At 38.5% G+C, this 22,419-nt stretch overlaps 2 protein-coding genes across 4 annotated transcripts in view; one reads left to right on the forward strand and one right to left on the reverse strand.

Annotated features, from left to right (window-relative positions):
• Positions 1-16,564, reverse strand: part of LOC126458195 (actin-related protein 2-B) — a 66,258-nt gene extending 49,694 nt beyond the window's left edge. The window contains exons 1-4 of one of the 3 annotated variants that reach the window (XM_050095084.1): positions 16,430-16,564; positions 15,680-15,790; positions 9,571-9,588; positions 5,619-5,698 (exon numbers count right to left, since the gene is read on the reverse strand). In XM_050095084.1, coding sequence (XP_049951041.1) covers positions 5,619-5,698; positions 9,571-9,588; positions 15,680-15,790; positions 16,430-16,477 — 257 coding nt within the window. In that variant the 5' untranslated portion in view covers positions 16,478-16,564. Of the gene's footprint in view, positions 1-5,618; positions 5,699-9,570; positions 9,589-14,287; positions 14,306-15,679; positions 15,791-16,429 lie in introns of all 3 variants that reach the window. The other 2 variants (XM_050095083.1, XM_050095085.1) reach the window with 2 other exon arrangements.
• A 4,644-nt stretch (positions 16,565-21,208) lies between these two features.
• Positions 21,209-21,880, forward strand: LOC126456485 (uncharacterized). The gene has a single exon (XM_050092236.1). The coding sequence runs from the start codon at positions 21,209-21,211 to the stop codon at positions 21,878-21,880; it is 672 nt and encodes a 223-aa protein (XP_049948193.1).
• The last annotated feature ends 539 nt before the right edge of the window (positions 21,881-22,419 follow it).

Raw genomic sequence — 22,419 nt, forward strand, 5'->3', positions numbered from 1 at the left:
GACTACTACTGTGCCCATGGGCTTGTTACAATTTGCTATATTGATTGATTTCTGCTTGCTGTTCACCAATGATTGTTCCATATATTAGACTTGTTCTTTGTGTAACTGTTCTTGTGTTCAATGAGACATTTAGAATCTCTCTACATGTACAATTTTAACCCCATCGCTGGTTTAGTCATACAGTCATATGCATGACCATCTGCAAAGTTTTGTCAAATGTCATCCACTGGAACTGCTGCACAGGTTTTTGTGTGTCTGCTAAGCAGCTGTTGTATACATTAATATCCAGCATTTTTATTATAGGGTACATAATTTTCAGTAAGACTGACATGTTCGCTAAAGAAATATAAACACTTGTTATGAGAAAACTAAATGAACTACTGTAATTTGTTGAATCATATTTATGCATATATAGTCACTTCTCTTAGATATAGCATACTTTCATTAGTATTTTCATTGTTTTTTCAGTCTTTCAAAAATAAAGAACATTTCTCATGCAATTTCTTTCTTCCACATTACATTACTCAAAATTATGCATCTCACTTTGTTTTCTGGAAAACAGCAAATTTCTTCTTTCTTCCCCTATTTTGTTTCGATTCACAATATGGACTTACCCTAAAATAACAAAGAGTTTGTGTAGCCTATTGTTAATCTACGAGTAGTTAGTTTTTTTAAAGCAATTCTGGGCCCTGGACTTCAGACAAATGTCTCATTGTGTTATTCAGTCTTGTCAAAGTCTGAAGTTCGTGGGGTAAAGTTAAGAAAAAAAGCAGAGTATCAAAGTAAAATTACGACAGTTTGTTTCTCAATATGGTGAGAAAGTATTTTTGATTGATGGTAAAATACTGTACTTTAAACTGTGTGACATAAGATTAAATGTAGAGAAGACATTTAAACTTTTGTTCTCTGAATTATCGAAAATACCTAAATTTTCCAGTTTTTTATTGATCACACAGTAAATAGTAACAAAACAACAGTGAACTTTTTCAGATTCTAATTTTATTTTTGTCACCATTTTACAAAATTGAGACTTTTGAGTACTGTCTGGACCTCCAGTGGTTTACTGACCAACGGTTCCCATTAGATCACTTTTTATAAGTAATAAATCAAAATGTGTTAGAATTGAGCATTAGGAAGGTAATTGCATAGCTGGTAAATGGAATTTAGCAAAAACATCCTTATTTTTATGGCAGCAGAGGGACACACTACAAAGTAAACATTTTGAATTTGGTCTAGACTGAAGCTTTTTTGCATTAGGTACTTCACATCTTCCCCCATTTGCTGCAAAAGTGAGAAAATGAACACCTTTCTTTCCTAGTTGTACATCTTTTGGGACTCATTTATTCCTTTTATTGCTTTCTGACAGAACTTGCCTTGTAGCTCTGGGACTAACAAGCTTTGTATTCGTGCGATTCATCAATCCCTAAGTAATGTTACTTCTAAACTCCAGAAGTGGAATCTTCCATATAGCTCACCACACATTTCATAAGCACTTACGAAAACTTTCTGGATCTTCTTCCCCGCCCATACGCAGATCGAAGTCTGTCAGCATGATTCATACCTCTCACATTACAACTGCAGTCTTTTATTAGAGAAGTGCAGTGAACGTTGATGTTAGTGCCACACTTCTGTTTTCTGGTCATAAATAATACCTCTGTTATGGTAACTGGAAATCTGGCACACAGTTCTGTTGTCTTTCCACAAAAACACCACAACCGCAGAAGATGGCATCCTAAATCGAAAGTAACTTCTTTTTAGTCTCTTAAAAGGTGCCCTGCTAGGAAACTTTTTTCTATTTATCTTCTTCAAGCCGCAAGCAAAAGTTTTCCGTACTTCTAGCCTGCGAGACCACCAGGCCTGACACTAGAAAGTTTTCACAGTGAGAAAGTACCACAGTCAGCACCCTTACAGGAACTCAACTGCGGGTCAGAATCTTACTTTACTATCAATAACTAGGTTAATGTTAAATAAAGGACTGTTTTCCTGATGGACAATGCTAGCACAACAAGAGCAGAGTCATAGTGGATTTATTTTGATTTGTTTAAGCTGGCACCTAATGTCATCCACTAAACATACACGAAAGTGGTCCCCTAGGATGAAGTAGCAAGCCTGTGGGGTGCAATGATTATCTCTGGACACACTCTTACTCTTTCATACCTATTCATACCCAAGTATAGTCAGCACAGCTCTAGAAAGATACCATCCTAATGCTTCCTTATATCCTCCTACAGGTATGACAGTCGACTACTGCTACAAGAACAATTCGGGTCAATCACAACAGGGCTCATCTCATTAACAGCTCTCGAAAGACAAATGCTTAAATGATTTACTTGGCCAGCTCACTCTCTTAATCCAATCCAGAGATTATGTCTGCAATAAATTTAAGTTTGAAAACAGCTTTTGAAGTAAGACATTCAGTTGTTGGGAGAGTTAAAGATTTAACAACATTATATACTGATTAAATATTGCACTATATTCCTGCCAAAACCATTCTTCTACATTGTCTCAACAAGGTATTTAAATTTATGGACTAAGTACTTCTTCAAATATATTCAGACAAACCAAAAACGTGTTTTATATTTGTCTTACATACTATACACTGAGGTGACAAATGTGTCATGGGATGCCAATATGTACTCGGGTGATTCACATGAAAAGGTTTCCAATGTGAATATGGCCACACAACAGGAATTAACAGACTTTGCAAGAGGAATCGCAGTTTGGGCTAGACGCATGGGACATACCATTTCGGAAGTTGTTACGGAATTCAATGTTCGGAGAGCCACGCAGTCAACAGCATGCCCAGGATACAAATTTTCAGACATTACTTCTCGTTGCAGACAATACGGGTATCAATAGCCTTCACTTAATGACTGAGACCAGTGGCATTTGGGTAGCGTTGTCAGTGCTAACACTCAAGCAACACTACATGAAATAATCACAGAAATCAATGTTGGCCATACGACGAATGTATTTGTTAGGACAATGCGGCGAAATTTGGCATTAATGGGCTATGGCACCAGACGACCAAAGCAAGTGCCTTTGCTAACAGCACTTCATTGTTTGTACTCTGGGGTCGTGACCATATTGGTTGGACCTTAGATGATTGGAAAACCATGGCCTGGTCAGGTGAGTCCCAATTTCAATTGGTAAGAGCAGGTGGTAGGGTTCAAAAGTGGTGCAGACCTCATAATGCCAGGGACCCAGGTTGTTGGTTGGATCATTAATATGACCAAACTACAAGGTCATCAGTTCTTTTTCCTCTAACAGACAGGTCTACATGACTGTAGATAAGTCACAGCCTAATGCTTAAGACACAGCCTACTGCATAAAACCCAGGGGAAGAACCCCCACATCTATGAAAGGTCAAAGAACGTGAGATAAGGGACAAAACAAAGAAAGGGGGACAGAAGAACAAAGGCAGGCAAGGAGCCCCATGTAGGGTGCAGCCAGAAGCCCCTGATAGCAGTGTGCAATGAGGGGATATACAATCCCAGCCCCCACCACTTGAGTTAACCCCACTCAGAAATTGCCTAGGAAGAACTAGCATCAGGAACAAGGCAAGATAAGTACAGAGAGACGAAAGATGAACAAGTTTAACAAACCACACAAGAGGGGGAAGAAGAGCAAAAGAATAGGTAGGGTGACGACCAGGCTAGAACACCAAACCCAGACAGCCACAGTCCAGTCTGGGCAGAGGAGGCAACAGAGTGTTCTGCCAACTCCTCAATGCGCCAATAAGGTTAAGTGGCCATCCCTTAAAGGGAGTAGTAAAAGCCCCCTTCATGAATAAAACATAAAACTAAGTCAGCTGTTGAGGCATCAGCTCCTAACACGAGGGAGATTAGAAGTCCAGCACAGAGCGGCTATTTTGGGACAGTCCAGCAAAATGTGGACCACCGTCAAACGAGAACCACAATGACGGGGAACAGTTTGTTAACAGCACAATGTGCAAGCTGGAGGTGGCTCCATAATGATGTGAGCTGCGTTTACACAGAATGGACTGCGTCCTCTGGTCCAACTGAACCACCATTGACTGGAAATGGTTATGTTCAGCTCCTTGGACACCATTTGCAGCCATTCAATGATGGAATTTTTATGGAAGACAATGTGCCTTGTACTGTACCACAATTGTTCGTAACTGATTTTAAGAAAATGCTGGACTATTCGAGTGAATGATTTGGCCGCCCAGATTTCCCAATATGAGTTCCATCAAATATTTACGGGACATAAGTGAGAGATCAATTCATGCACAAAATCCTGGACGGGCAACACTTACGCAATTATGGACCACTATAGAGCCAGAATGGGTCAATATTTCTGCAGGGGACTTTCAACAACTTGTTCGGTCCACACCACATTGAGTTGCTGCACTACATCGGGCAAAAGGATGTCCGATACAATATTAGGAGATATCCCCTGACTTTTGCCACCTCAGTGTATTTGTCATGCATTATGGGCATTGTTATTATAATCAGAATCTGAATAGTTTATTGGCAACCAATTTCATCGGAATATATGTACTGTCAAAATGTAGTTAAAATGTCTGACTCCTCTAAGAGGTGTTTATATACACTGGTTGCTTTAGCTCCTAATAAAGTGTAAGAGAAATGGTTAAGGAACTAAAATATGAATCCTTTGAAAAATGGTGATGACTTTCGTGAATTGGTGGGTAAATTTAGAGAACCTCTCTCTAAAGCCTTTGCGACCATTCTTCTGCCACTGTCATGTTCTAGCATATGGATCACGAGGATAGGATGAGAGAGATTAGGGCACATACAGAACCATATAGGCTACCATTTTTTCCTTTCTCAATCTGTGATGTTTCCTCTGCCACATACAGTACAGTGATCGGTGAAGCATACATGTAGATGACCAGGTGGGATCGTCATGATCTTACTATGTTTTCTTTAGATACTTCCATAACACTCAAGTATTTGACATCCACTGCTGGATAAAGATGCCCTCTATACATTTCATGCCTTATGGTCTTCAACTATACGCATCTTCCATGTGGTTTTCTTTTGTACCTCTTCTTAGTTCTTGGTATCCACAGAAAAAAATTCCTTGGCTCATTAACCATCAAATTATTTGCATATGTGTTTTATCCATTCCCATTTTCTTTTCATTACAGTCATAATTACATCTTCAACCCCATTTGTTCCCCGGACTATCTGCTGTCCTGCCTCTCCAACCAATTCCTAGCACCTATCTTACCACCGTTTGTTATGGTACCATTACTTTTTGAATGATTTTAGAAACTTATGCAGCTTAATTATAACTGAAAACTGGTGATACATACTGACCACAAAGTTTCCTTTGCAAACACACTGGAAATGTGGCTTAGAATACCACATTTATACATTCAAGTTATATATATTATTCTTTAAACCATTTTTGAATGACAATTGAGGAAAAACCTTCCTTTTGTTTGGTCACAAAGAAGTGCAACAATAGAAAGGACAAAAGCTGACAAACCCTGTTTTTCAAATGCTATGCTAACATAACAACCACTCACAGAATGCTCCAGGTTCCAGCGGCATTATATGTCCTTTATTCTTGATGTTCTTGTACAACAAAAATCCCACAGTTGAACAAGTAATAGTTTAAAAACATACCTTACAATTCCATTTTCCATTGGATAATTTACTTCCAGCATGGATCGGAGTTTGCTCGCTTCATCTCCGACCATTAAGTCCTGTTCATTAAATAACATCAATTATTAGGCAAAATGAAGCAAATGTACAATACAGGAGAGAGAATACATGCTCTCAGTGATTACTAAGACGAAAAATTAAGACTTTAGTCAGAAAATATATGTTCAAACTACATGCACAGCACAGTTTTCTAAATTGATATACAGTATACAACCCCATCTCCAGAGCTATTCAGTAATTCTGTACTACAAAAACTGGAATGCCCATGCAGAGTGTGTATAATAGCATACTTCATCTTACTTTCTACAATATAGATGTGATGTAGTTTTTACATATGTGACAATAGTACAGTTACTGACACATGCAGATGAAAAATCAAATATGGCAAAAAGCAACAAAAATCAAAATAAGGCATTTATTACTAATGAATAAAATTTCTTCATATTTCTGTCTGATAAAGTAGGAAATATAGCATCTACACATTTGATAAGCACCCGCCCCCCACCCCATTATTTTCAGAATTGTTTGGACGTGTCTCATACCTTGCAAGCCTGTTCAAATATTACATAAATTTGACCTTTTTTTTTTAGCTAAAATGATCTGCATTATGTATATGGTATACTGGTTTTCATCTGCAAAGACATAAAAGTAGGCAAAAGCCTACCTGCTAAGAAGCAACAGCATCTCATGTCTGTCAAACATAAGAACCCTCTTTCCCAATTACTCCACAACATAACAGAGTCAACATACTTTTGTTTTACAATGTCATTAAACTAATATTACAGTTTACATTTGCATGAGAAAAATTTACTGCCGTGTATTCCATTTCACACTTGACCTTCTCCATATCGCACAAAAATGTATCAGAATCTTTCGAATCTCAGATACTCTGGGGTGATGAGATATCACCAATGGAATGAGCAGAGTAAAGTAAGTTACAGTATAGGAGTGATGAGTAATCAGGTCTGAGAAAAGGAAAGGTGGAATGTAAGGGCACAGAGTGTAATAACTTAAATGATTGAGACGGGAAAAGGAAGGGAGGACACAGAACGTCAATTTAGTGAGCAATAAATGTAACAAAATCAGAAAAACACTTTGTAACTTAGTACTTTAATGTCTCTCTGAACGGAAATGAGCATATGGACAATTAGTCTATGAACACTTTAGACGCGCACACAACTGTTGGTGACGAAAGGCGTGGAAATACGTAGTAACAGAATGAACACCATTTCAGTAAATTTTATTGACATGACTGTAAAAATTATGAGGAAAACAGATGTATCAACTCTGGATCACTGTACAGTTATTTCGCGCACTGAAACCAGAATGAGTTCTAAAAATTAATTCACACCACAGCATGAAATACTTGCATGTACCCTGTAATTGCTTCAAGCCAATATTCTCCACATTTGTCTTGATAGCACATGGAACAGCCGCTTCACTGTAATTTTGACACCATCTGTTCATTATAGGTACAAACCTAAGAGTGCCACATCTGCATCGTTATGTTAATGTAATCTTTGACAAAAGCTGTTTGCATTGTTCTTATGTTAGTTTTGCTTGAAACAGCTTAAGTGTTTCAGAATATCTAACAAATTTGAGATTTATGGTTTGCAGGGGGGGGGGGGGGGGGGGATGGGCAGGCAAGGTAGGGAGGTAGGTGGGACGTAATCTCCACTTTCTGCACCATCTTCTTCAGAATACTTTGAATGTGCTCTTTCATTGTGACTGCCTGTTTTCGCAAAAATACAGTGTCATGTCTCTTTTTGCTGAAGATAGCTCCAAGGAAGTAAATACTGACAAAGAGCCTAGCTCTAGTTACTTTGCTGTCATCTGTGGCTACAATTACCAGAAAATTTGCATTCTGCTAATGGTTCAGGAAATAGGAAGTAATTCAGTAAAAACTGAGAAAAGGGCATGAAATATTTCAGTATTTCAAACAATGTCTGTGCTTGGAAACAAGCACCCCAATTCAAGTAGAAACCTAGACAAAGCTTTGTGTTTATATTCACAAATCTGGTGCTGTAAATGGGTGACAAAGTTAACTTCCAATTATATATTTTCAGGCAAATACAATAGATGTCACAAGGAGTAGGAGCTGCAGTCAGGTAGATTCCAACTTCTTCACACGAACAGTGGTTTTGTACATGTTCACCTTTGTTTTGTATCAGGCTACTCAAATGGAACCAGAAATGTAAGTATGGCAACTAAAAGTACTGTAAGATAACATCTACAATCTGACATTATTATACCGGGTGATCAAAGAGTCACTATAAATTTGAAAACTGAATAAATCACGGAATAATGTAGATAGAGAGGTACAAATTGACACACATGCTTGGAATGACATGGTGTTTTATTAGAACCAAAAAAATACAAAAGTTCAAAAAATGTCCGACAGATGGCACTTCATCTGATCAGAAAGCAATAATTAGCTTAACAAAGTAAGACAAAGCAAAGATGATGTTCTTTACTGGAAATGCTCAATATGTCCACCATCATTCCTCAACAATAGCTGTAGTCTAGGACTAATGTTGTGAACAGCACTGTAAAGCATGTCCAGAGTTATGGTGAGGCACTGGCGTCCGATGTTGTCTTTCAGCATCCCTAGAGATGTCGGTCGATCATGATACACTTGCAACTTCAGGTAACCCCAAAGCCAATAATCGCACGGACTGAGGTCTGAGAACCTGGGAGGCCAAGCATGACGAAAGTGGCGGCTGAGCACACAATCATCACCAAACGACGTGCGCAAGACATCTTTCACGCGTATAGCATTATGGGGTGGAGTGCCATCCTGCATAAACATCGTACGTTCCAGCAGGTGTTTATCAGCCAGGCTGGGGATGATACAATTCTGTAACATATCAGCGTACCTATCACCCGTCACGGTCGCAGTTACAAAACCAGAATCACACATTTCCTCGAAGAAAAAAGGCCCGATAACGGTAGATGTGGTAAATCCAACCCATACCGTGACTTTCTCGTCGTGCAATGGAGTTTCCACGACAGTTCTAGGATTTTCGGTAGCCCAAATTCTGCAGTTGTGGGTGCTGACAGACCCTCGGAGCATGAAATGAGCTTCGGCGGTCCACAACAAGTCACTCAACCAATCGTCATCTTCCGCCATCTTTTGAAACGCCCACACCTCAAATGCCCTCTCCTTCACTAAATCACCAGGTAACAGTTCATGATGCCAATGGATTTTGTACAGATAGCATTGGAGGGTACACCTAAGTGCCAACCAAACAGTAGTGTATGGAATGCTGGTGCGACATGCGACTGCATGAGCGCTGACTTGCCCGTGCATAGACGAACCCGCTACAGTATCCATTTCTTCCTGAACTGTCTCAGCAGCATTATGTCTTGTGCTCGGTTGGCCACTACAGGGTCTATCGTCTAAACAACCCGTGGCTTCGAACTTCGAAATCATTCTCGCCGCAGCTGCAATTGTCAATGGACCTTTACCCGTTTGAATCCCCTTCCTATGGTGATAGAATCATAACGCTGCACTAGCACATTCCCCATTCTGATAATACAGCTTCACTAAAAGCGCCTCTTAAGGTAACGTCAACATGCCGCGAACTTTTTTTTTTTTTGTTCTAATAAAACCCCATGTCATTCCAAGCATGTGTGTCAATTTTCATCTCTCTATCTACATTATTCCGTGGTTTATTAAGTTTTCAAATTTATACTGACTTTTTGATCATCCGCTACATCAGAAAAGGAAAGCGGAGAAAAAAAAAAAAAAAAAAAAGAGGCAGCCAGAAACAGTAAATGACTGTTACAAAGGCAAATGTGGTATTATAAGTTATAGTTAAATTAATGAACTTGATATTCACCTATAAGTAATTTTGCACAACAAAGCACACATCTACATTCCAAGGGTATGATGACAGTATTACATACTTACGGGTACATGAGCAAACTCCTATGCAGCAGTAAATAAAAAGATTACAAACTGTCATAAGAATTAAATGGGTGTAAATGAATGATTTAGTGTGTGCAGTACAAAAGACAAATTGCTGATATTGTGACCACAATATTAGAAACAGGGCAATATCTGTTTTCAGAAAATCTGTCAGTAACAGATCACAGCATGTAAGATTAGACAAGATATAGATTGCACAAAACTCAAAATAAACCACAAAAAAATTATTTCTCAACAATCACTTACGAAATGTTTCTCGGTTTGGCTGATTTTCAATCAAAGAGTCATTCACAGATTACTATCACTGAGAAAGAATTACAACATGGGGCTGTGCAGTAATGGTAAGTACAAATTTCACAGTTTCTATGATAGCATCCCTAAGTGACATCCAAATGACCAAATCTTATTTGTGAAAGTGGACAACCTCATTTTAATAATTCACATTACTGCAAAGCAATGCTGAGCTGCAAACATACATCTTCAGACAACTGACAAGAAAATTTGATAGCTAATCAAGAAAAGCAGCACGACTTACAATGTGACAAACGATTATTTTTAAAAATGTGTATAGCCCTACATCAAAAATGCATAATAAAGATGTACAGAGACATAGCACTTCAAACTGGTGGCAAATATGAACAACGACTGTCAATGACAACTAAAATCAATATTGATGATGTTAAAATTTACAATTTGGAAATTATAGTTTACAATGAGTAAGGATACTTACAGTAAATATTTATTTCTGTGGTTAATAACACTAAAACAATTGAAAGACATCATCATGAGTCTGAAAGCATCCTCCGAAGAAAAGCAGTAAATGTGGTGCAAGTTAAAGCAGAAGTAATGAAGGAAGAGTGAAAGCTGGATAAGGGGTGAGGAGGGGATGGCAGAAAAGAAGGTGGTGAGAGTAAGAGACTTCCACTAAACATTTGAACTTTTTGCATTCTGCGCATATGTCTTAACCATGGCTTGAGACTAAATTTCTCCTTTTGATTAGATCTCAATGTTTCTTTCTTTCTGTTATTTTTTGATGGATGCTAAGACTAAGTCAGTATCGTAACTTGATGATTGGGCATCAATTTCTGACAGTGTTAACTCCCCACGTATCAGTCATACATGCATGAGATGCGCCTACTTGTATGAATATGTGTGTAAATTTTTCTGAGAAAGGCTTTGGCCGAAAGCTCAATGTGCTACTATTCATGTTGCCTGTCTGGAACTCAGCATGTCATCATTGCTTTGAACAACAATCTCTGCTCTTCAATGTTAGTGATAATGTTATCAGAAGGCCCATCCACCTAGAAACCCATGACCCTATTTGTTCCTCATTTAGGCTCACCCTCACAAATGAACCCATTATAAAGGACAGCTTTCACAAATACAAGGCAGGCAAAGAAATGCATTATGATAATGAAAAAGCTACTTAAATGTCACAGTTGGAACCAGTGAAACATCTGGCATTCTTCAGCTTTTGAAAAGCCAAAATTATGTAAACTAAAATTCCCATGTAACGTCCTCTGACTACACAACTGGAGTATTTTTGGAAGACAGAACTTTCACAGTACTTTCAGGGAGGTGGCCACTGAGAAATATTATATTGTGTATCTAAAATAATAATAATAATAATAATAATAATAATAATAATAATAATAATAAGAGCAATAAATTACTCAATTAACAGTAGTCTAAAGCCGTCATTAATCTGAAAATTGTTCTTACAAGGCATAGTCCTAATAGATGTAGTATGCCCTTCCCTCTGACTTTGGAACAACTAAACCACCCAATCATAGATTTGGCTTTGTGTCTCTACATTTATCCCTGATACATTAATAATAGCTATTATACAATGGTAAATATCGATAGACTTCATGGGTTCCAAGAAATGTCTGGCATCCAAATATTGTATCAACAACTGCTTGAAGTTAGCAATTAGTCTTAAGCTAAACAACTTCGTGAAAAATCAAGATTAGGCACAAAAGCTGTATGTCATTTTACTAAAACTTATGAGTTTCTGTCAAACAGTACACAATCCTCAGGCACAGAAACTGTCCTGTTAATATTTTGCCTAAAGTATAAGTATGGATTGCATAATTTTGATGCTGTCCATGAGTAATGTTGATCGAAATACAAATACACATGGCTGGGCGCATGTCCCATGATAAATATTGTCTTTCTAAACCTTAAGATGTTCTGCTGTTCAACAGAAGCTCTTTTTAAGTTTAAATAGAGTGACATACAGCTACTCGCCAAATCGTGATCTTCACAAAGTTGTTTAAGACTAACTGCAAACTTTAAGCAACTTTACAGGGACAAACCTTCAAAGAGTCTTAGACGCTTGCAAGCAGCATACTATGCTGCTCTAGTGCTGTTAGCAGACATGCAGAGTAGGTGCGGTGTCAGGGGATTGCCGGTCTGCAGGCCACCTAGGACTCCATCACAGGTTCTCTCTGTACAGGTACATTTTTAGTGTTCAACACAGAGGCGAGGATGACACTAAGCATGTTGCAGAACAACTGTGGGATCTCAGAGGAACTCTTTGCTGTTTTATTCAAGCAAGTGTCAATGTTGCACTTCCCACTCCCATGATTGCAGGGTGGCATGAAACAGAAGGGCTGATAAAGCATAAGCACCCTTTGCTGTTTCAGATCATGTTCAAATTTCGAAGAATGATTTTGAGTAGTCCTTTAGTGGTTCCCCCCTGTACACCAGAGGAAAAATTGTGATCGTGCTACACACTACCACATCCCATGCGATTGTTGGCCCGTAATGTCCTTACAGAAGGGGCGAAGGGGGGGGGGGGGGGGGGGGAATCAGCAGAGTCAAAAGTTGCCAAGAATGTCACCCTGTGGCTCACTGCACTGCAAACTGTCATTTTTGACCATGAAATGTGTAGTAATCAATGTCCCACAGAAAAGGGTGATTTCACTGATGTCCTTTATAACACCCTCCTGAGGCCTCTGCATGTCAATTCTGAGTGGCAGTGCACTGGAAACGTTTTCCTTCACCACACATAAGAAAACTGTGTTTTCAATGCTGGGTATCACAATTCTGACCTCCATCACAGAAGCATCACAAGAAGGGGTGAAATGTGGACAAGAGAGAGTATGATTGCTTTCCCTTAGTGTGATACGCCATTTGGCAGAATGGCGGTGAAATTATACTATCTTACACATCACATGAACTTCCGAGCTCTGACCTTTTTTCTGCATGTGTTGACACTTTGCTGTGTAGAGTGTCACCGAGACTCAGGGTGAAGCTCCACGGCACCATGCTTTTGCATCACTACCACAACAGGTTGTAGCCATCTTTGAAACAGATGTCAAACTTCTATGTTGCAACAGGAGAGAATTATGGGGGTTTCGAGGAAGCGACCATTTAACTGTGTTGCACGGTGTGTTTTGATATAAATAAAATTCACATTTTTTTTTTTTTTAAATGCACCTAATGTATCACTGTTCTGAGCGCAAATTTATCAGCAAAAGCAAAGTGTAGTTGTTACTTTTAGTGTTAAAACGGATTTTCACGTCTCCAATATTTGGTTGTCTGCCTCCAAACTGTTCTTTGCTTTACAAACAACATCAAAGATATCGCCAGCAGCATTGTTGGAACAACCACTTCAGTGTCCACACTAAGTTATTTGGGGAAACTACATAACTCTATAAGTAAAGTGATCAGATAATGCTTTTTATCTTTTTTTTCAAACTGAATCAATCATTAAGTACAGATGCCATTTGGTTTAGCAATATTAGTCATTCCAGGTGCTTATGCATCCAATTTCAAGGTCAGGAGGGAAATTCAATATTGTTCGTCAGCTTTGACAAATAATATTGCATTAATGGCTGTTGTGACATCACCTTTTGGTGCGTGTTTTAATATTTTAAGTGTTAGTTGGCAAAACCGATCAATGTGAATGCAAAACACCAGACTGCGGTGACAGACTGATTTAAGTTTAGCACGTTTGACAAAATCGCTACTGGTATCACGTTCCAGTTACCACGTTTAAGACGTTTGTTGCACATTTCCTATGTCACTGGTCAAAGCCAACAATAGTTACAAGCATTTCCCTTATCCCAATTCCCATCTGTGTGTTGCAATGGATTTGCTATGCCTCTCTCTTCTAACTTTACATTTCACGTATCTGAAGGCTCTGTGTCACAATGTGAATGAGCACATACTCTGTCCCACTGCTAGTATTTCACAAAAAGGCACAATTCCGAGGATGCCTTAAAATTTAGAATTCCATAATAGGAGTTGATTCTGGCCTTCATTGTGCTTGTAGGGGCAAACCCATCCTGGATTTCCTTTTATAGTACAGTTTTTTTTTTTTTGTTTCGTTTTTGTACATTTGAACAATATGGTCATATCACTTACACACATTTACATCTTTAAAATGTATTATGATGTTAATATGTATCAACAACATAACTAATAACCCAATTCCAGCAAACCAATAATAAATACAGGGCAAGATACTGCAACAAATGTTAAGAGCCCTGTACTTTCCTTCTGATTAATATGCTACATTCAAAGTTTACAATACAACATGTGTGTGTTAAATCAACGCCACTACTATAAATCAAACCCACAAACTGTATTAAGATGCCCATGCATGACAGAATTAATGAGTTACTAGGAATTAACCCACAAATTTATGCAATATGCTTTTGTGAGCTTACAGCAATGATGAGCGCCTTACTTTGACATAAACATCTTCCTGTAATAGAGAAAAAAACTGCTAAGGAGGCTTACAATTTGATATGTGATACAAGATTTTCTCATTTTATCATCCGTCTGTAAAAGTGGCACTAAAAGAGTTATAGCAACATGTAAAACAAGCAGTCTTGATTAACAAATCCTTTTAAAATTACATAAATCATCAGCAGTGATTAACAAATGCCGGTGAACAATTGCAGCCACAGACTAGTGTCAAAATTTACTAACCAACTTCAGAAAATATCACTTTTATACTCAATGTCTACATATGGTTTTAACATATTGGAGCCAATTCATTGAAGTGTCTTACGGGTATCATAGCCATCTTCTTATGATTTTCACAGAACTTGTTTGATTCTGTTCTCTTTCATTAAATTTTGCACTTGTTTATCAAACCACATAAATCTGTGTCCATAAACAAACCATCACAATACGTGAACAACTAACTGAGATGCAAACTTTGCAATAGCTTACTACTACTCAATGAAACGATTTTAGCCTACACATTATCATTTGATATATGCTGTTAAAAAGAACAAATTAGGGAAATCCACATAGGAATATCATCAATGTAGGAATGGCCAATAGGCTACGGCCAACAGCTCTGTTTGTCTTTTAATCATGCCTGTCTGGGTCTTCTTTACAGTAAGTAGAAATCTACCTTTTCCTACATTGTTAAAGAACAAATAAGGCTGCATTATTACCACAAACATAAAACGTCAGGCAGTTTGATTCTGACCCTCTGTAATCATCAGATGATTACCTCCGCTTTGTATGGCACATGTTGAAGTTACTTTACTCATAAAAAATTTGTCTGCCATAAATATTAAAGAGTAGTTTCTAATACAGTATAGGTTAATACATAAGTGTGGTATCACTGCTAATATCCAAGGTGCATCCCTTAACGTTGCATAAACAAATATAGAAAACTTTCTTTGATTAATATCTGAAGAACCATTTTCACAATGCAGGTGACTCACAATGACAACTATCTAAACCCTACAGTAGTATTTACATTATATCAAGATGCGTATGTATGTATGTATGTATGTATGTATGAATGTATGTTCCAATATCAAACAAGTTTTTGTTGATATGTCTATTGCAAATTGTTTCAGTGCTCTCAACAACACCGAGGGACATATAAAAAATGACAGTGCTTAACAGAAACAAATGACTGCAAGTGAAATGTAAATATCAAGTTGATTAGTCCATGTTTTACAGTGAATTATCTGTGTCATATGTTAAGGTATCACTGGGTTTATGAAATCACGGTTGTATTCAATACAACTGATCATCATTGGGAAAACATTGTTGTAGTATCAACTACACACCACAATGTCAGTATCACATATTGTAAAAAATTCTTACTCACCTTCACTTCTATGTCACCAATCTTATTTACAGCTCTGATAATTGGCCTTCCAACCATTGATGGGAATATATGAGCAGGAAAATTCGAGCCTGCATACCCGCATTTAACGAACTGCAAAGAAAAGAAGCAAGGTATTAATTAGGTCAAACTGAGTCGAATCCATTACTTCCCCTTCTTTTACACATGCAAAAGAGTAGCCACAACATACTCCGCATACCCATTAGTTAGACATCAATGAAAGGAAAACAGTGAAATCAAAACAGTAGGTCTATAAATGAAACACAACAAAATTTCAAAATTTGTAAACTGGCGGAAACAGAGCTTGTATGTCTAGAAAGTAGGCAAAAATCAGGCGAAGTGTAACAGCCTGATAATACATTTGGCAACAAGACTGATCCAACCACTGTTTAAAAGGTGCGGTTATGTCCCACAAAATAAAATAAAACTTTCGTAACAAAGAACTAGTTTTATGTTTTCCTCTGAAGTTGTTACATACGAACAAGGAATAAAGACTTCTGAAAGTATAAACGAGGATGTAGACTGAGAAACTACTTGTAAGTCTGATACAATTATTTTGCCACATAAACAATACATATTCCAACATAAATAAAACAAACATAAGGGGTCCCAACGCATAACAAATGTGTACTACAACTTTTGTAAACTCATGAGATGACAGTTGTCACTTACGAAGAAGTATATTACGATAAAAGCGATGCGCAACAAAATAGAAATAGCATACATACGTACCCCTGTTCCATTATCGCAAACAATAACTTTTCTGCCCTGACTATCCATTTAAAATATTTAACAACTTCCTAATCCTACACCACACCTCCCCGGCACCTCCCTAAGATACTGATAACCAAACATTAACGTTTCCCGTCAGAGATATTCCACTTACTGCAGCGATTCTTTTTTAGGAGTTTTTTTCAGCCCTCAGTTTTTTTAGGACAGGAGGAAAACGTCAATGAGACAATAACCGTTATTATAAAAATCCTTAATTATGATAATGGATAAACATAAAGTAATAATCGCAGGTGACAGTTGTGGTTATATCGTTATTGATGTACACGTAGCGATGTACCGCAGTGTGGAAACGGAAGAGAAGATGACGCAGATATGACGTGTATCACGGCATCCTTTAATGAGTAGTGTCACTTACAAAACAATGCTTCTAAACATATTCGGTATACTGTAACTTTGTTCTTGAGTTTCTCACAAATGATACTGTTATCTACAAGGAAGTGAAGTCTCAACGAAGGAGCACAAATATTCAGACCTTGATAGGATTTCGAAGTGGTGCAAATATTGGCGATTTGCTTGAAATGGTCAGAAATATATAAGTGTGCGCTGCACAAAATGAAGAAACATGGTATTCTATGTGTATAATATCAGTGAGACACAGCTGGAATCGGTAAACCACTACATTCGAGAAGTGTCTCACCGATATTGAAACCAATTGTAGCTGCCCACAGCGGTAATCATTTACCGTGGTCTATGGCGGTAATCAAAGTTGACACTTGGCGCGGTGGCTGACGGAACGACTGTAAATGACAAATGCATTTAAGGTCGCTCACATCAGCCACGGCGCCGGGTAGATCTGTGAAAGTAACGAGAAAATGTGTATCCGTATGTATGTGTTACTACAGACAACAATACTCGTTACAAACGTATCGTTACTCGTTACTTTCGTTACCGACAGTACCGTATAACTCGCATGGAATCCAGTCGCATTCATACGATTGCGTTTTGGTACTTAGGTGTATCTTTTTGTACTTGGATCAGTTGGAGGCGGGTTTAACAACTGAATAAAAACAAAAACCACTAAATCTTGAATTATTTAATGTGACAGCTAAAGACAATTTGTTGCAAATGCACTAGCAAAAAAATAACGGTGCAATAATCAACATAATATGTAGCCTATACAACAGACAGAAAATGTACAGAGAAATGTCTTACAGAAACCTTTGGTTCAAATTTAAAAATAAATTTTTTTCCATGGGTTTCGGCTTCAGGGAACTCCGCCTATCAGACAATATTTGGCCTGACTTCGAGAATGCTCTTTCTGACGGTACTGAAGTAGCCATGACAGAAATATTTTTGTGCTAAGCATGACAGCTCAGGACAGAGAAGTGTTCGCGCCTGCCAGCATTTTAAAGGACACTCATGCCTACTTAATAACTTTTCTTCCAAATATTGCCTCATTGAAATTATACTGGTAACACCTGATGTCGTAGAACTTGACGTTGCGTTAGCATCAAATTCTTTCCAAATTGAATCCTTTTTTTCCCAAAGGAATGACCGATACAGACTCGGGCAACTCTGCTTTAAGTGGTGTTCTTGAATGAATATTTGTTTCCAATTCAGTTTCTAATAAGTTTTTGGCGAACTCGTAAGCAGATTCGTCTTTAAAAGCAGGCCTCTTAAATCTTGGATAGGTGGCTGTTAGCACCTTTGAAATAGACACTTGCGTTTGCGAGGACATTTCTTCTGTAAACTGTTTAAAAGGCTTTAAAATTTTGATAACTTCTAGTAGAGCTAACCATTCAGTTTCAAGGAGACTTTCAACAGGATTGTGAAGAAGTCCAAGCACATCTTCAAGGAGTTCTTGTAGAATAGAAATCCTTTCCAGCATAACCAGTGTGCTGTTCCACCTAGTGGCAATGTCCATTTTCAGTTTTAAAGACTTTTGTATAATGGTTTCAATGCTCTTGAGTCCAGAACGCACTATTAAATTAAGTGTATGTGCGACAAAGCAGATGTTCATAGCCCGCCAACCAAATTGCTGATTTCATGTTAGTGGCATTATCTGTAACACACACATTTATTTGCCTTGTACTTCCCACTTACATAATAAATAACATTATTTCATTTTAATATAGTCAGCTGTATGTTGCTCAGGGCATTCAAAACATCCTAATAATGCAGACTTCAGTTCCCAGTTTACGATGTAGTGTACTGTAACTGCTAGATAGGACGTCGTTGCCCGAGAAGTCCAACCATCGGTCGTGATGGAAATGTGAGACGCATTTCCCAGTTCGTCTTTCAGTTTATTTTTCACTCTTACAGATTGAGCATCCAGTAATGTTGTGCTTAGTATGTACCTTGATGGTAATTTAAAGCCGGGCTCCAAGTACTCAGTTAAAGCTTTGAAACCAGCATTTTCACTCACAGAAAAAGTTTGCAAATCTTTAAGTAGCATATTGAAAATTAACTCAGTAATTTTTTTCTCTTGCAACACTTAAGGGGTTTTTGATAAAGGTGGCAATAGTTGTTTGTTGCTGTCGAGGTCGAGGTTTTAATGAAGCGACTTCAGATGCTGATGTAGACGGTACTGGTATTTCAGAAGAAAATTCTCGACCTTCATGGTATCTGGTGAGCTCTAGTTGATTTGGTTAAATTGTAATTATGGTCTCGTATGATGATCGATGTTTTTTATAAGGTTTTTTTTATGTAGAGCTCCTTTCACGCAATATAAGGTATGGCAAAGATCACATTTTGCCTTATCTTCGGTACCTTCGGTGAAAAAGTTCCACAGTTTGCTTCTTTTCTTGTCCATTGTAAATTGCACTGAAAAGAACAATACAGAACGGTTAAACAATCGTCCTGATTGACACAAGTCAGGAAACGAATAAGAACGCTAAGTACTGCTCCTGCATTCTATCTAGAAGGCTTGGCCCGAAATTGGCTCATGGAATTTCAGAAACAATCGGAATATTTCGTGACGACTGTCGCCTGTTTCTCATTGCCGCCAGTGTGACCGATCTTAGTTGTATGACTACATTTGCGAGCCGCGGGACTGCTGTGCTGTATTTCGCGACATTAACAATTAAAATAATATCGACATTAGTGTAAAAGTATCGCATTTGAAAATGACAATCTGTATAATGCGCATTCATGAATCCATTATACCACTGCAGTTACATGGTATACGAGGTGTGGCTAGAAAAAAACCGGACTAGTACTGGTGAAACAATAAAACGAATGCAATAAGGCTGAAAATCGCGTGGCCTGTCACGTGACTCGCTCCGCCTACTGCTCGAGTTTCATCTGCCTCCTGCACTCAGTCTGCCTGTGGCGTCTGTTTTAAGTAGTTGACGTTTTGTCTGTGCGTCGGAAAATGTTGAGTGTACAGAAAGAACAGCGTGTTAACATCAGATTTTGTTTCAAACTAGGAAAATCTGCAAGTGAAACGTTTGTAATGTTACAACAAGTATACGGCGATGATTGTTTATCGCGAACACAAGTGTTTGAGTGGTTTAAACGATTTAAAGATGGCCGCGAAGACACCAGTGATGACACTCGCACTGGCAGACCATTGTCAGCAAAAACTGATGCAAACATTGAAAAAATCGGTAAACTTGTTCGACAAGATCGCCGTTTAACAATCAGAGCGGTGTCTGAGTTAACAGGAGTTGACAAGGAAAGTTTTAGGCAGATTCTTCATGAAAGTTTCAACATGAACAAAGTGTGTTCAAAAATGGTTCCAAAGTGTCTCACAATTGAACAGAAGGAACGCCGAAGAATGATTTGTTCTGACATCCTGGAAAACATTGAAAGTGATCCCACCTTCTTACAAAATGTTATTGCTTGCGATGAATCGTGGTTTTTTACTTACGATCCCGAAACTAAACGCCAATCGATGCATTGGAAAACTCCTGGTTCTCCACGACAAAAAAAGGACGAATGTCAAAATCGAAATTCAAGGCAATGATGATTGTTTTTTTTTGACATCAAAGGGATTGTGCACATTGATTGGGTACCAGAGGGACAAACAGTGAATCAGCATTACTACATTAGCGTCCTGGCTACCCTACGTGAGCGAGTACGGAGAAAACGGAACGATTTGTGGAGAAAAAAGTCATGGATCCTTCACCAAGACAATGCCCCAGCTCACAGTGCGTTGTCAGTGAAGACGTTTTTGGCAAAACACAACATTCCCATCTTAGATCATCCACCCTACTCACCTGATTTGGCCCCCTGCGACTTTTTTCTTTTCCCTAAAGTGAAGTCAGCTTTGAAAGGAACTAGATTTGAGACTGTTGAAGCAGTAAAAGAAAAAGCGACGGACGTAATGTATGGACTTACCGAAAATGATCTGCAGCATTGCTATGAACAGTGGAAAATTCGTATGGAGCGGTGTAGAGACCGAGGAGGAGAGTACATTGAAGGAGATAACATGAAATTGTAAATAATTGTAAATAAATATTTTTTCCAGCATCAGTCCGGTTTTTTTCTAGCCGCACCTCGTAGACGCATTTCCTAGCTTCTAGGTTGGCAGCTCCGATTCCGTGTGGGTGTCAACACTCCCTCACCCATGACTTAACTCGCGGCTACCCACACTCAGGGTGGGGGGGGGGGGGGGCAAATGGCTTGCGCAGATCGGCGAATATTTCGTCGTTCTGTGCATGACGTCAGCATAGGAGCACGTTGTGTCGAGGCGCCAAAAGAGCTATTTTGTCGGTGTTGTTGTTTTGCTTTAGTTTCTGGTGTTGTTGCGGTGCTTTGTAAAAGTTTTGCGTTAAAATGCCTGGGTGTTCTGTAACAGAGTGTCTGTCGTACAGCCGAAAGACAAAAGGCACGGATATAATTTATCATTCGTTCCCAAAAGTCGTTAAAGTGCAGAAGGCCTGGATAATGAAGTGCCACCGAAAAGATCGCTTCATTGTTGCGACGTCAACTGTTCGTTTGTTGCATTTCACATCCGATGATTATCTACGTGACTTGCGAGCAGAACTTCTCAATCTACCGCCGAAGAAAACACTTAAACCAGACGCAGTGCAGAGTGTAAATATACCAGAAAGTGTTCCCAGTGTTAGTGGAAATTCAGGCCCTGATGACACAGTTTCTCCGAATAGGGCAGACAGGTTACGGGCAAGAAAGACAATGAAAAATGCAATTGAGCACCTGGCTAGTGTGTCTCCCAAAAAAAGAAAAATATACCAGTCAACGGCGACAGATGACTGTGACACTGATAGTAAACAGATCAGCGAACTCTGTAAACGTGTAGATGAATTAGAATACAGAAACCACAGACTGACAGCTATATGTGCAAACCTCAAGTGTAGTGAGAAGTGTTTGAAACTCAAAGTGAAAGCTTGTGGTGATAAAATAAAATATCAACAAAAGTGTAAAAAGAAACAAGTGCAGGAGAAAGTGACTCAAATATTAGGCAAATTGTTTCAAAAACACAGATAAACTGCTTGTTGAGTGGAAAGAAACGAGCAAAATGGCAAAGGGAAGATGTTTGTAAAGCGGTTACACTTCGTACTGTGTCTAGGAAGTGTTATTTGTTTTGAAGAAATCAGGTCGGTTTCCCACTTCCAGGACTATCAACACTTAAGAGATGGACGTCACGCTCTTTCAGATGCTTTCCTGGAGTGCTGACAGATGTTTTGCAACTAATGAAAGCCCACTCATCTGTATTGACAAAAACTGAACGTGTGTGTGTGCTATCATTCGACGAAATGAATGTAGACAGCAATATTACTTATGATCCTGTTGAAGACCGTGTTGTAGGGCCACACAGTAACGTGCTATTTGTTATGGTACGTGGTTTGTTTTCTGGATGGAAGCAACCCATTTACTATGCTTTTGACGCACAAATAACAGCTGATCGGTTAAACAGTATTATCTGCTCTGTACAAGATGTTGGTTACGATGTTGTTGCGGTAGTGTGCGACCTTGGAACAAGAAATCGATGTGTGTGGAAAGATTTTAATGTGACAGAAACAAAT

Source organism: Schistocerca serialis, chromosome 2 (assembly GCF_023864345.2).
Source record: "Schistocerca serialis cubense isolate TAMUIC-IGC-003099 chromosome 2, iqSchSeri2.2, whole genome shotgun sequence".
NCBI classification, from domain to species: Eukaryota; Metazoa; Arthropoda; class Insecta; order Orthoptera; family Acrididae; genus Schistocerca; species Schistocerca serialis.

Bases quoted from the DNA above. Each gene is read 5' to 3' on its own strand.
- LOC126456485 (XM_050092236.1), top strand. From the start codon at position 21,209: ATGCCTGGGTGTTCTGTAACAGAGTGTCTGTCGTACAGCCGAAAGACA.